This window comes from Loxodonta africana, chromosome 2, assembly GCF_030014295.1.
Source record: "Loxodonta africana isolate mLoxAfr1 chromosome 2, mLoxAfr1.hap2, whole genome shotgun sequence".
Lineage (NCBI taxonomy): Eukaryota > Metazoa > Chordata > Mammalia > Proboscidea > Elephantidae > Loxodonta > Loxodonta africana.
The window spans coordinates 60,561,662-60,577,501 of record NC_087343.1 but is presented as its reverse complement, the minus strand read 5'-3'; the positions used below and the strand labels follow the sequence as shown (position 1 = coordinate 60,577,501).

General features: G+C 42.1%; 1 protein-coding gene across 2 annotated transcripts in view; it reads right to left on the bottom strand.

Annotated features, from left to right (window-relative positions):
• The window catches only part of MAP3K1 (mitogen-activated protein kinase kinase kinase 1), a 76,149-nt gene extending 67,007 nt beyond the window's left edge, over positions 1 to 9,142 (bottom strand). For both annotated transcript variants that reach the window (XM_064272124.1, XM_064272129.1), the window contains exon 1: positions 8,653 to 9,142. In XM_064272124.1, coding sequence (XP_064128194.1) covers positions 8,653 to 9,134 — 482 coding nt within the window. In that variant the 5' untranslated portion in view covers positions 9,135 to 9,142. The remainder of the gene's footprint in view (positions 1 to 8,652) is intronic.
• Positions 9,143 to 15,840: the final 6,698 nt, after the last annotated feature.

Below are 15,840 nucleotides of genomic sequence, written 5' to 3'. Positions count from 1 at the left end.
ATTACTTTAAAACATTTTCTGTTGCGTGGTTCTTGGCTCCTGAAATCTCATATAGTATTTGCCTAGCAAATCTTTTCTTTAATGTAAACGTGAACTTCTATTTATCTCAAGTTGAATTATTATAACAAATTAATGAATTTTGGATGAAGTACTGGACAAGAATCCTAAAAGTAGTACCGTAAATTTAAACATCATTCTGAAAACTTAAAAAAGGGACAATTATATTAATGCATGATCTTTACGTATATATTCATACATACACATTTTCAAGTTCCTAGAAGCTAAAGAAGAATTACACACAGATAACAAACTTGTTTTACCTATAACAAATTGTACAGTTTAACTACTTCCTCTGTATCACTTTAAGCTATCCTTCTTTCCTCAAGGCACCCAGCATGTCCAATAGTCCAGATACCTCCCAATGAGTTTATCACAAGGCCACAATTTGGAAACACAGTCTAGATTTTTCCCGTTTTCCCTCTTCCCAACTAGGTCCTGGTGCCCTGGTGGCTCCGCGGTTAAGCATTCGGCTGCTAATCAAAAGGTCAGCAGTTTGAATGCACCAGCCACTCCCTGGAAACCCAACAGGGCAGTTCTACTCTGTCCTATAGGGTCACTATGAGTTGGAGTTGACTGGATGGCAACATGTTTGGTTTTTTTAGTTTAACTAGGTCCTAGACTATGTCTGACCAAAGGGGAAGAAGAGGTGATCTACTAGTTTGAACATGCCATTATTCCCTTCATTCATCTATTCAACAAATGCTTGCGGAGTGTCTACTCTGTGCCAAGCATTTTGTGAAGTGATTGGTCCCTACTGAGCCACATGCCCTGCCCATTCAGATCTTATGGTCTTAGGGGGAAGGCAATCATTCCTCAAATGAGATAACACAAATGTAACATCACAACAACAGCAGGGACACTGCTACAAAAGCCAGTAACCTGAACCTGCCTAGTCTGGGGTATCAGGGAAGACTTATCTGAGGAAACATCAATGAACTAAGATCTGAGCAATGAGGAGTTGACTCGGTGGGCTTTGGAAAGAGTCTTCTTGGCAGAGGAAGCATGCTTCATGCAAAGGCTCTGTGACAGGTGACGTTGCTGAGTTTGAGGACATGAAAGCCATACTGCAGACAACAAAGGCCAGAGTGATCTGAGATGAGCCTGGACGGGCAGGCAGGGACTCTGCAGGCCATGTAAGGGTTCTCTAGTCTTTATCTAAATAGAAAGCATTTGGAAGTTTTTTAATGACTGACTGAATATGAGGAGGTGAGGGGGAGGGTGTCTAGGATGCATCCTACGTTCTGGTTCTGCTGGATAAGCAGAATATATTATGGAGCTATTTACTGTCCAGGTAACACCGTAAGAGAAGCGAGATTTAGGGAAGAAAATAGTGAATTTGGCTTTAGATACTGTGTGTGGGGTACAGCTGAGATATTCAAGTAGAAATGTTATGAAAGCAGGTTTAATAGACCTGGAGTTTAGGAGAGATCCAGGCTAAGGAATAACTCTGGAATCACTCGTTAATGGCTGATAATTGATCTAAAGGCATGAATGAGGCTGGAGTGGCGATGCAGGAGACAGAATGACAGAGGGCCTAAGACTACCTGAGGACTTTCTAACATTAACGTTCAAGAGGATGATGATGCACTATCGAGGAAGAATTGCCTGGGCTAAGAAGAAAATCAGGAGAGCTTATCTATTTACCCAAACAACCAGATGTTTTCATATACCAGGAACTCAGCTTTCTTAACATTTGGTAGTTTGAGCATGGCTCCAATTATTTAATAATATACACTTAGCCATTAAAACTAAATTACCGTAAGTTTCACATTATATGAAACTGACCAATATTGCTAATGGCTGCTTGCTAAATACCAACTACTGCTAATAAATACCAAGCAATGTCCAAAAACTCGTAAGTTGCCTCAAAACTTGCCTTAAACTAGACCGAGATTAAGATCATGTTTGAGTAAGTGACTAACCTTCAGAGACAAAAATCTAAAAATAACCACTTGGGAAAATCAATTCATCCTAGCATTCAATTCACGAGACAGCTAACATTCATGGATGCCAGACGCTAGTCTAGATACTAAAACAGAGTTCCTGGTCAGTTAACTGGTATTCAGTATTCAGAATGCTGTAAGGCTAGTTTAAAACTTGTTTGATAGCATATCACTTAAATGATTATTTAGGCAATAAAGGAAAGTAATCATAATGTCTGTTTGTCAAGAGTAAAGCTCCAACCTACAGTCCACCACCTGCCCTCTCTTCACTACACGTACACTCATCATCATCATACCTACACATGATGAACTCAGCTCGAGCATTGCCTACATATGATGAAACTAGCTTCTGCACCGCATAAGCATACCATGTGGCTCCAGGGGCTTACTTCAGATTTCAAGAAGTCCAATGGTCCCATTAATAATTTCCAGGCGACAGAAGTATACCCTCAGAAATACATGCTCGGTGGGTCTTAAGAATTTAACAGTTCTCCATTTTGTAAACAGTTCTCCTCAACATCTCAATCTATTCAATCAAGCTAACTAGTATGGTATTCCAAAGGACTCGTTCACTAACAGAACTCCCTTCCATACCAAACATAGCTAAATCAACTGTGACATGCATACAGTAAATAAAGACAAGTATATCTTCTTGATTATCTTTCGCCCTAGAGCATATTTTACATTTCCCTACAAGTTTTCTTAACTGAGCAGAGTGGCTGTTACTAATAATAAAGATTGAATTTTAAAACCCACATAGGCAGCCATTGAATTTCTTACTCCCCTCATCTCCATTTTAATTTTCTTACAAAAAAAAAATCATGCCTGAACTTGCAGTACTGTACATACTCCTTTTAAAATCATAGGCAATAGGTTTGAAACTACAAGTAACCTTATCTAGGGTCCTTTTTTCCATTAGTGACCCGAAACTACTGTACGTATCTATTCTAAGGAAAGGGAAAGAGACCAAAGAAAGAGCAAACACTAGCAGACCAAATGTACAAGCAGAAGGCAGAACAAACCTACCACTCTGAAGCACTAATCTAAAAGGCCAATTAATTCCTCAGAAAGCTGGGAAGATACTATTGCATTTACTGTAGGAATACAGGGTGGAATGTTGTAGATGAAAGTCAGAGCACTAATCCTAATCTGGGTGCTCCTCTGTAGCCCTTTCTCTCTCACAGCACTTAACACGGGATGATGAAACACGTTTATATACCACAGTCTACCAAAAGAAAGAGAGACTGCATGAGGATTTTCTTCTCTACACCTAGACCACCACCTTGTAGGGGTTCATAAATGTTAAACGAATGAAATCTGGAAAATAAATAAATAAAGTGTAGGGTTCATCGACATTGGAATACTGTCTCTATGTATGATGATTAAGATGAAAGAATACTAGGTCTGCCTTCTTTACTTCCTGACTTATGATTTAATATAGCAGATATCAATAAATTTAAGAAACATTCAAGACTAATCATTTACCCTCTTTACCTAACATGATGGGGTAATCTAAATACAGCTTACTTGTTATATATCGATCAGGTTACAGAGAACTATGCATTACACACATAAGGATATACACACGTTGCCGTTGAGCCGATCTGGACTCATAGTAACCCTGTAGGGCAGAGTAGAACTGCCCCATAGAGTTTCCAAGGAGTGGCAGGTGGGTTTGAGCTGCCAATCTTTTGGTTAGCAGTCAAGCTCTTAACCACTGCACATAGCCTTCAGTATGTCTATCAGCAAACAAATGTACTGGCAGTGACACTGAGTAGAGACGTAGTAGTCTATTACGACTCCTGACCAACAACTTCCTCCTTAAAATCATCAATTAATTTGAAAAAGAAAATGAAGGCAGCATACAGTAGTGGAAAGAAATGGACTGTGGACTCAGATTGACTTGGATTTGAATTTTAGCTCTGTCACGCTAGTTGTTCGATCATGAGGCTTTAGCATATCAGATGAGTTTCCTCCTCTTTAAAACAGATTACATTGCCTCTCCCCTAGAGCACTGTAGTGACGATTAAACAAGATAATGTATACAACTCGCTTGGCACGCAGAAGGCAAAGGAGCTGACTATAGAAAAGTGATGTAAGGATTACCTACGGAGACCTGGTGGCACAGTAGTTAAGAGCTATGGCTACTAACCAAAAGTTGGCAGTTCTAATCCACTGGCCACTCTTTTGGAAACCCTACCAGGCAGTTCTACTCTGTCTTATAGGGTTGCTATGGGTTAGAATCAACTTGATGGCAACAGGTAAGCATATCTATATGCTCAATGAACATGTTTTAAGCCACAGTTAAAAGCATCTTATATTTCTGCAATATAAAAAGAGCACCTGACTAATCTCACTATTTTGCAATGAACCATTTATCTTAACTCTAGTCCTGATTATTTCTTTTCTGTTTAAAATTTTTAAAAAATTATTTCTTAAATAAAAACAATTTGAGCTTTATTCCTGATACTGTACATTTCCTCATATTAATCTTCTACATATTTACATTTTTAAGTAGTTCTAACTTTTGACTTAGGATAGAAAAAGAGGCCAGGACTGAGGGAACCAACCAAATCAAAGGAATGTACTTGGCATATCGGATATAAGCAAAGCATTTTAAGGTTAGAGGTGCAATAGACTGTGGCTCTTAAGTAGCCGCCAGGGAAAATTTCACGTCCACGGCACGTTTTTCTATTCCCCTTCACCATAAGAGCCCCCCAACACAAGAAACTGACCTGTTGCCATCAAGTTGATTTCAACTCATAGTGGCCCTATAGGAGAGAGTATCCTATAGGATAAGGTTTCCAAGGCTGTAATCTTTACAGAAGCAGATTGCCACATCTTTCTCCCACGGAGCGGCTCATGGGTTCCAGCCACCAGCCTTTTGGTTAGCAGCAGAGCACTTAACCATTGACTGGGGCACAAAATTCAAAAGTTGTACTTCCTAACTCAGCACTTTTGAACACCCTGTATTTTTCCTTGGAATAATCCATTCCCCATTAACTACCTTACCATCCCATCATTTCTTCCTTTGGAATGCACACAGCCAGTGTCAGGACTGATCAACAGACCCAGCCTAGGCAAGCTGCAGCTGGTTCTTCTGCTCTTGTTGAAAGCAAAAGAACATTCTTTTCTTTCCATATTTTGAAATTTTCAAGTCTACAAGTCAGCAAACATTTCTAAAAAGTGCAACATACTATGCTTGGTATAGAAGACGTGAAAGAATATCAATGAACAGGGCTACTTCCTGTTTTTTGTATCTAACAAAATGGAGTTATGACAGTATATTAGAAATCATATATTAAGGAATGTTGTTTAACCAGTCATCCTTGCCAAAATCAGATATGAAAAGAAAACAAAAGTTGGCAACAATTCCAACCCTGACATTTGTTTTAGAATTATATTTAATAACGTTACTCTTTGAAGAATGCATTAGTTTTCTTAACTGATTTAAAATGAAACCTGGAGACATTTCATAATGGTGAAACTTACAAATTCATGGAAGACTAACTTATGTAACTACTTCTATTATTTTATAATATCACCAACTTAATTTTTTAAAACCTATTTTTAGGTGATGTCACTTCACCTCCTCTAGTAAAATGTCACTAAGAATCTTTTTAGCCTAACAGCTTCTGAGAGGAAGTGAAAGCTTAGGGCTATATGAGGATATAAAGGCAGCCAATGAAATATCTTTAGTTTTAAACAAAACTAACATTAACAAGTACAGCATATCTTGTTCTTTCAGGGGGCCAGCAAATTGATAGTTTGGTCTTTTTAAGTTACCAAAATAGGATGGAGTAATTATATCTACTAAACTCACAATAGCCTGTTCAATGAAGAGTAACACTGTAATTTTTCTTCAAAGACAGTAAATAGGATGAAAAAGCCCTTAATTCTGTAATACAAGGAAAAACTCAAAACGCTTGGGCGCCACTTACAGGCACAAAACTTTCACTGATTTCAGTTATTACTCTGAAAAAGAGGGCCAGATTTTAAATCTCCAATTTTAAAAATTACTGTTATTTATATAATTTATACCTCACAAGTGTATTTTCTACAATTTTAATTTCTACATTCAACATAAAAAAGTTAAAAAAAAAACTAAGGGGAATTCTCAAATTGAAATCATAGAATTAATAAAAAAAAAAAATAGGTCTTTAGACAGAAGAGGTCTTTAGACCCCTACTCCTACTCGAACATAAAAATATTTCAAAATCTCACTGTCTGATTTTCCTCCTGAACATATGAAACTATTGTCAACAAGTATAATGCAAAGCTCAATTCAGGTTTTATTGAACTACTTATACTCAGTGTTTATACCAAGAGACTGAAATGAATTTCAACCCCAATTGCCAAAGAAGTTAGAAAAATCATCGTATTTTAAAAAGACAGGGAATCAACACTTAATTATAAAGGAAATAATTACTTTTATATGTGGGATGAGCCAAAAGCTTTCTGGCTAATCAAAGTCATTAAAAAAAAAAAAGGTTATGCAGACTAGTCTATTATATCATATACTGTGCAATTTATAATCCGCCCCTTAAACAAAGAGGAGAAAAAAACCTAGGTTTATAAAACACAAAAACTAAGCATGGATTTATTCAGTCCCTGAATTCTATCTGCCTCCACCTTAGTTCTCTTATTTTGTGTCAAAAGACCATACCAAACAACTTCTATGTGTTATCTTAACAGTGGCTGCCCTTATACTATATTCATAGCTTTTTTTTTTCCACCTTAGTTCTCTTATTTTGTGTCAAAAGACCATACCAAACAACTTCTATGTGTTATCTTAACAGTGGCTGCCCTTATACTATATTCATAGCTCAATGAGAAGACCAGAATGCTGATATTTACTAAATCATTTATTGCGTCCAAAGAGTTATGTATCATGAGTATAGGTAAAACTAATTTCTCACATTTGCCTTCAAAGAATTTTTCCAGTTAAGTTTTTGTCCAATGTGCATAGAAATAGAAAACTGTAAAGGAATATAACTCTTGTAAAACTAAGTTACATGTACAAGTGCACACAAAAAACTATCACAGTCACAATCTCCTTTTGTTTCAATACTGCCATGGTAAAGTCTATTTTTTTTTCTTAGTTTTTATTTATTTTCAGGGGAGGGAGCGACATCCAAGTAATAAATGAACTGTAGTTTTAAACAAATAATCTCACAAAAAAGTACCAAATCACTTCAGATAATGAACCAAAACTAAGATTTCCACTGTCAAATTAGTCTCACAAGAAACACAAACCTAAGTTACACACTCTTTAAAATACTCACAACAAGGGTCAGGGAATTCTACAGGGCAAAGGGTGACCATCACAAAACCATTTCCAGCAACTCAAAATACACCATCAAGACTTTGTGCTTTGTATACGTTAGCCAGATTAAAAAAAAAAAAAAGATTATAGCTGTCATATTTATTTGAATTTCCTTTAACATAAAAAACCCCAGCTGCGAAAAAAGGGTCAGGCCACGAATCGCTCCTCTGAGTTACACGGCACGTATGTATCGTACTGCATAAGCCCCACAGGTCTGTCTTAGCTGAGCCGACAGCTCTGTACAAAACCCCCAAAAAAACCCTGGAATTCGGCAGTCGGCCGACGCAGCTGCACAGAGCAGGAAGCACCGCACCCGCGCCGCGCTCCCGAACCACGCCGGAGGAACTGCGGGGAGCAGTCACCACCGCTTTGAAATTGAACGGCTGACACATCCGGTCGGGTCTCTTACACCACTCAGCCAAATGCAAACTTCAAAGACCAAATTCAAACTCCAAACCGAAGTCGCTCTAGTCTTCTCCGTGCAGTTCGCATTCCCAAGTACTCTCGGAGCCCCTTTGGGGGGGACGCAATTAGAAAACCCCAATTTCGAAAAGACTGCAAGTCCCACGAGTTTGCAGTCTATCTGTCCGCACCGCTTTGACAGGCGTTACCGAGCCGTCCCCCGGGAATCCCCTACTGCCGGCTCTTGGGGCGCGCCGCGGCATCCGGGCCCGGCCCCCGATACCTGCCTCAGGACTCGAGCTCCAGGCGGGCGGAGGGGCTCGGCCTGTCACGGCCGCAGAGACCTCGTCGCTTTCTCTTCTGTCCTCTCGCCCTCGCCCCGGCCTCCGGTTGGGGCTCCCCACCCACCCCGCCCCTTTGCCGACCACCGCCCGCCGGCCGGCTCCGGCCTCGCCCCCCGTCCCCGAGACTCCGTTCCTGGCGCGCCGCCACCTGGTTGCCCCCTGCCCCCTGGGTCCGGCCCCAAATTGCCCTGAGGGCAGCGCCGGGGTCTCAAGCCCCGGCTCCTCGGAGAGCACGGATTCCCAGAGCCCCAGAGCTAGCCAGGGCCTCCACACCTTTTCGCAACGGGTCCCGCAGACCGGTTGGCACGTCTGTCACATGTCTACAAACAATAACAAACTCCCCGGCACTTCCCCGCCCCGGGACCCCGTCCAACCCCTAGGCCGGGTCCGGGGCGCCGCCCGACGCCGGGAGGAGGTCTGAGAGGGTGCCCGGGGGGTGCGGGGGTTCGGACCCCGGCAAGCGGCGCGCAGTATCCCAGAACGCGGCCCCAGGACGCTGCGCACGGTACCCGGGGTTCATTCATTGCCCTCTGCCTACACCCAAAGTTCTCTCCGCGCCCCCGGCGGTGCTACTCACCCGGTGGGGGCCGCTGCAGGAGACGGCTCGGCGGCGGACGCTCGCTTCTCCCCGGGCTCGGCCCCTGCGAGGTTCGGGGCGCCGCTGTCCGAAGCGGCCACTAGCTCTGCAGGCTGGGCGCCGCAGCGGCTCACGGCTCCGTGGGGCGGCGGCACCGCCAGAGGCTGGAAATCGCTCCCGCCCGCTGCCGAGTCCGCGGGCTCCGGCGACGGGGAAGTTGAGGAGGACGGCGGAGAGGCGGCGAGGAAGATCGGCGGCTCGGGCAGCCGGTCCAGCTCCACACTCCGCACTTTGCGCAGCTGCCGCCGCCGCCACTCCGCCCGCTCGCGGCCCCCGCTGCCCGCCTCCCGCAGGAGCCCCGCGGCTGCCGCGGGCACGCTGCTCGCCTTCAGGGGCCCTCTGCCGCCGCCCGCCTCGGGGCTCACCGCCCCGGCGCCCGGGAATCCCGACGACGAGGCGCGATTCCCCGCCGCCGCCGCCATTTTCTCTCGCGGGCTACATTCGCTCGGCCCCCGAGAGGGAGGGAGGGGGCGGGGAGAGCGCAGGGGGCGGGCGGACCGGCGGGCGCTGCGCCGCCAGCGTAGAACTGCCTGCGCCAACTGCGTGAGCGTGGCCCGCCGGGCTCTGCCCGGGACAGACGGGCGGGCGGGGGCGCGGGGTTTGGCCGGAGGCGGAGGGCGGGTCGGCGGGGGCGGCGGCGCAGCAGGTTGGGGGGAGTGGGCTGCGCGCTCGGCGGGGCGGGCGGGCCGGCGCCGTGGACTCGGACGTGGCGGCGGTGGAACTTCCTGGACTCTGCGTGCTGCGCCCGCCGCGCCGCCAGGTAGTCGCGGGCCTCACCGGCCACAGGAGGTGCCGGAGTGGCAGCATCGCGCCGCTTCGTGTCTGCTGCAATCTCGGCTCGGCCCACCGGGAGCTCGCCCTACTGAAGTTGCAGCTTCCGAAATAAATAATTAGTTGGAATGTGTGCGTGTGATGCGTGGAAGGGGATGTTGGGGAGGAGATTTGCAGTCTTGTCATTCACACTGCCCTTTGCAGTGGCGTCGGGAGACCCGGGCGCGGGCCAAGCCCCATCCTGCCCGCTCCGCGCGCGACGCGCAGGTGGCGCCGGGGGTGTTGCCTGCTGCAAAGCGAAAGAAACCCAACGTTCAGTGGACGTGCTGCTGCGGACCAAAAACAAAGTTTTTTTTTGAAGAAAGTTTTCCTCTTCTTTTGTCCCCCGCCCCTCGTGCTACAAATAATCAAAACTTCAAAGTTTCTTGGAATACCGTGTTTACATCCTGAAGTCGTTGGTTTCAGACAGCCCTTGTCTCCCCAGTACCACTTGGCTATGGAGACACATGGATGTCCTGAGGAGCTTTGTTTTTTCCTCGGCTCTGACTTTGGAAAGGGCACAGAACCAGATAGAGCACCTTTGGGGAAGGAACCTACGCTGTGCAGGAAGTGCTCGATAATGTCATCCTCAGCCTGGCCCTGGCCCTCCCCGAACCCGACGCCCCTCGCTGCACGTCCCTCTTCCTGGCGGGGTCGGGCGATGGTCCCAGGTGCCTCCACCCCCACCCCCATCCCCATCCCCCGCAGTACCCGGTTGCCAAACGCGGTGTTTTGAACCCCTGGATTCCTGGGGAGCTGCTGGATGGGTCTAGCAACAGTAACATCCCTGGGGAGAGTCTGCCGTAAGGTGCTTTGGGATAGAAAAAGGTTCATTTGCATGTTAATGATTTTCGACCTTTGTTCAGCCGGGTAGAGTTGTGTTGCGTTTCTCTTAAGTTGGTTTGTCTGTGATGGGAAATCTCCCAGAAGACAGGAGCAGCGTCTCTAGGTATATTTTGAGAAACACTAAATAGTGGTAATTTATTTTAATGCGGGGGGAGGGGGCTTCCCACGCAGAGAAAGGGGAGAGCTATCTTGTCTGTCTTCATAATATTTAGACGAAAGCCTGAACTATGCATGGCCTGGACTGAACTATCCATGTAATAATTCCTTTCATTTCTTGATACAATTAAAACCCCCTTTCTAGGTATGTTACCTGAGGAGCAAGGTGATAGTGGAGGGAGTTTTTAAGGGTCTTGATTTCATATTAGTTCACTGTTTTTAATACTGGTACAACACCTGCCATCAGACAGTTTTAGATAATTACATCCAACGGTACAAATTTTGAAAGTTTAGATAAATCTGTTAAAATTTTAAGTCTACATTTAGCCTATAATTATATGCTCTTTTAACGATAGCCAAGTGTGTCATCCAAACCAAACAGTAGTTACTTCCATGATCTTCCCGGATTGCCACACCCACTAAATTGAAAAGAATAAACTTTCCACTTCCCTATTTAGATCTAAAAACCTTTACATTTACACACACACACACACGCACACACACACGGTCAGGTACCTGTAAGTGAGAAAAGTTCGGTGGAGCCAGGAACCTTTCAAAATAGGAACAATTTTGAAGCTTGATCAGAGTAGCTAAAATAAAACAGGATTCCAGCAGACTTTGCCTTTGCCCACTAATTCATCCAAAGGGATTCAAACTTGGGACCAAAGACAGATGGGAACAAAAACAGCACTATCAGTCAGCTACATTCTCTGACCTCCTCTATCCACCATACACTGCCACTAGAAACCTGAGAGCTGGATAGTTTTTGGCATTTTGAGTAATTTTCCCCTTAATCTTTTATGTAAATATTCGGATTGCCATTATGCATCTACACACCGGCCTGCTGATTTCTCGCTCTCGCTCTTTTTTTTTTTTCTTTAAGAGAGAAAACTAACCAAAGGACATGCTCGATTGGAAAAGAGTGTTCTCCTTCGGCGGAAAGTTAATATAAAATCTTCTTCGCAGAGAATCCAGCTGCAAGGAATTATTACCGTAGTTTCTGAGTCTTAAGCACGGATAAGATTGTAAATGCTAGTTTTGGTGCTGCTGTGTCATGTTTTTTTTTATTACTGCAGAGATTCATATGTCAAATATCAAGCTAATGTATACTCTGAATTGCTTTAATTTGATTTCTTTAATGACTTAAAGGAGACTCAGGTCTCTTCAAAGGTCGCTTCTGGAACTGAAAACTCCAGTTACTGTTTTCAAGCTCCTTATTTCCATCTTCACTGGAGGATACAAACCTTGCCGTGATTTCATGTATGCCACGACAGTTTCTGTAGCCTTTATGTGAGTGCTTTACAGATCACTGCTTTCACATAGTGCTTCTGGGAATCACCTAAGTCACACTTCAGTTGCTACATCATGTTCATTTGGAGAAACCAGTTTAATATTGGTGTATTTCCTCGTTGTACACAAATATCACTAACATTAGAATGAAGAGACTTAGTATGCAATGGCAGAAATATATCAGCTTGTATTTCATTCATCATATATTTATTAAGCACCTGATATTCACATGCAAGGAGTTTTCTCCTCTAAGGATATTGTTTGTTGTTTTTCATATTTACAAAAAAATAATTAAATATTCCCATCTATAATTGTTTTTATTAGTGGGTATTTATTGGACTGATTCTGATTTAGAATTTAAGATCCATCAGTGTGTATACACGTATTCACACTTGCGTGAGTTATAAAAAAAAAATCTTAGATGGCTATAAAAAGTAAGAATGTAACCTTGAGAATAGGACAAAAGCTGGTGTTCCTCCAGGCTTTATAAATATTTATTAGGGAGCAGGAGAGCTGGGGTTAGATCTTGGTTTTGCCATGTTCTTCCCAGATACCACATTTGCCAGGTGTTTCCAGATGTTTTAGTCAGGAAACTGCTATCTGTGGATTACTGGTTCCACTACAAGGGCACTGCAGGTGACATAATTGTAGAAAGTTTTTAACTAGCCTCTACTTACCTGACTCATCAGTAACAGTTGCTTGTCGTTCTCTGTGTATGACATGCTGAGGAATGCCACTGCACAATGAATGTTCATGGTCAGTGGCTGGTGTGCACCTGCCCACTTCTGCTCCCGGCAGGTGAATTATGGTCCCTGGGAGAGTCTGTTGTGTTTATTCTCGAACCTGATTATACCTATCATAACTTTGCTTAGGAAATTTAATTAAATATTATTAAATGGATTATTAAATTAATGCAACATGAGTATGTAAGTGCAAAAAGAAAACTGTACCAATAAAAATTAAGTTAAATATTTTGAAAGAATGAATGAAGGCCAGTCATTGAAAAAAATATCTTCAAGTTAGTTGCAGTTGTGATGATTGTAAAAAAGTGGGAAAAAAGCATTCAAATCTAAAAAAAAAAATTACTTTGCAGGTATTTTTCAGTTCTCATTTTAAAGAAACTGAAACTGGAAACTGTAGGCAATGCAATATGTGAGCAAGATAAATAGAACAGTGGACCCACACTCAAAAGACCAAGGCCCTAGAGTCGAATACTTGGAAAAAACAAAAACCCCAAACCAAACCAAAGGAAAGCCTTTATATGTTTTAAGCTTAAGTAAAGTATTTTAAATAAATATATGTTTTTATGATTCCCTTTTATTAAACAACCATCTCAACATTTTGCATTTATTTGCATGTACTTGAAATTAGAAACTAAATTTTGTAGTAAATAAGTAAAACAGTTGAATTGGGATTTTATATTAACAAATAAAACCACAATTTATTAAGATTGCTCTGTCTAATATTAGCAAAAATCTGCTTATCTTTACAACTCTGCTCTAATTTTTTCAATTCTTTGAATGAGCCACGTTGATTGCTGTTTTTTGATGTATGACAAGATATTCTTTGTTGGTTTGACCTTTGTGGCTTAATCATGACTATAATCTGTGCAAAAATATTCAAAGACCTCAGACATTTTCTCAAGGACCTCCTATAATATTCGAATTACTCTCTTTGGATTAGCGTCCTTGCCAGTTTTATCTTCCTTTATGATTCACTGAATCCTATGTAGACAAGGCTTTGTTTGTGAACCAAGCGGTTCAGTACCACTTCCATTGGCTTTGTGAACTTTTGTGGCTTAATTATGACTATAATTTTTGCATAAATATTCAAAGACAGCATACATTTTCTCAAGGATCTCCTTAATATTCAAATTGCTACCTTCTGCAACGTTTGCATTTTCACTTTGCAATTGATTTATGTTGTTCTGAGGCCAAAATACCTGAAAAGGTGTACAAAATTGTCATCTACCAGAGCAGTGCTGTCTGGTAGAAGTAAAATGTGAGCCACATATGTAATTTAAATTTTCTAGTAGTCACAGTCAAAAAAAAAAAAAGCAGGTGAAATTAATTTTAATAATGTATTTTATTTTACATAATATATCCAAAATATTATCATTTACTTTGTAATCAATATAAAATATTAATAACATTATTTTACTCTTTTTTTTTGTATTAGGCATTTGAAATATGGTGTACATTTCATACTTACACCACATCTCAATTTGTTCTAGCCACACTTCAAGTTCTAGAAGTCACACATACCGTATTGGATAGCATAGCCCTACAGCCATAGTACCTAAGACCTATGAGTTTTATATACTGTGAAAATGCCTGATTAGACCAGATGAATGTATAATAAAAAAATCCATGTGTACATGTTCAGGAAATAGAAAAAAATATATATATATACATTAGTAACTTATGAGTAAATTACTTTTTCTACTTCTAGTAGCTAACCTTTCAAATAAATTCTAGCCACCATTGCCAGAGTTAGTGTTTAAGCTATGATTCTGATCGTATCTTCTCTCTTCAAACTCTTTAGTGATTCCACATTATATAGTGTATAAAATCCAAATTCTTTAAACAAATATTATTTTATCCCCCAGGGATGGAAGAATAAAATAAAGACGTGTAATTCATAAGTTTTTCACAAAATTTTCTAGGTTTTATTTCCACAAATTATGTGGTTATAATTAAGATTTTCACATAATTTGTGTTCTGACAACAGAAACGATGCAATTGCCTATTAAAATTAAAAGGCAACGTTCAATTTAAAATACAAATTTGTTGAATATAAAATTTTAAGTTAAAATTACTTAAATAAAGGCAAAATTTTTAACTTTTTGAAAATATAATTAAATGCCATTAGATATTTTATTAAAATAAAAATATTTGCAGTTCTATGGAGTACCTCGGTAGTGCAAACACTGGGTAGTAGTTAAGCACTCAACTACTAACCAAAAAGTTGGTGGTTCAAACCTCCCCAGAGGCACCTCAGAACAAAGGCCTGGCAATCTGCTCCTGAAAGATCACAGCCTTGAAAACCTTATGGAACACGGGTCTACTCTCCAACACATGGGGTTGCTGTGATTTGGAATCTACTCGAAGGGAACTGGTTTGGTTTCTTTATTTGCAATTCTAGCATTCAATAGTCATATGTAAGGAATAGCAACACACTTCATTCCTTTCATCTAAGCCAACATAAATACAAATTTAAGCCACGTATTAATATTGTAAAATGTTCCTCAGACTGTACACAAATGCTGTGAATAAACCAGTTACAGCTGAGTCGACTTCAGCTCGTAGTGACCCCATGTATGTCAGGGTAGAACTGTGCTCCATAGGGTTTTCAGTGGCTGATTTTTCAGAAGCAACTCTCCAGTACTTTCTTCCAAGGTACCCCTGGGTGGACTCAAACTTCCAACCTTTCAGTTAACAGCTGAGTGCAACGAGAAGCAAGAATATGGATGCTCAGCCTACTTGGACACAACATGTTATTGTTCAGGAAACCATGGCAGTCATGTTGACAGATTTGGCAAGTTAGTTCGCTTGTCTCTTCTCTCAACTAAACGCTCCTACCAGTGCAATCCTCCCAGAACTCAAAAGTGATTTGGTCTCCGGCATTGGCAGCAGAACACCCACAAACCTTTGCGGCATTTCAAGGCCATGGGACAAAGTGTGTAAAGCAGTGTTTTGCTGGGGCCTGGGTCACAGGAGCAGATATTTAGGGGTATGGGCCATGCTGAGTCAGCACTGTGTACCAGATCTGAGGGATCAGGGCAACTGTGTTCTTTAATACTTCCCCCCCAAAATTTGTGATTCATGGTACACTCTAAAATACCGGGTCAAGGGCAGACAACCCTTCTACCCAGGTCTCAGGGGGTTACTGCTGAGCACCTGCTAAGGGGCAGGCCTTATAGTAGGTGCTGGGAGTAGAGAAAATGAATTATCCTCAGCAAGGGCATCTGAGGATAACAAGCACCCAGGGCAATTCCTGAGTTGTGGCCCCACCACCCCAATTTCA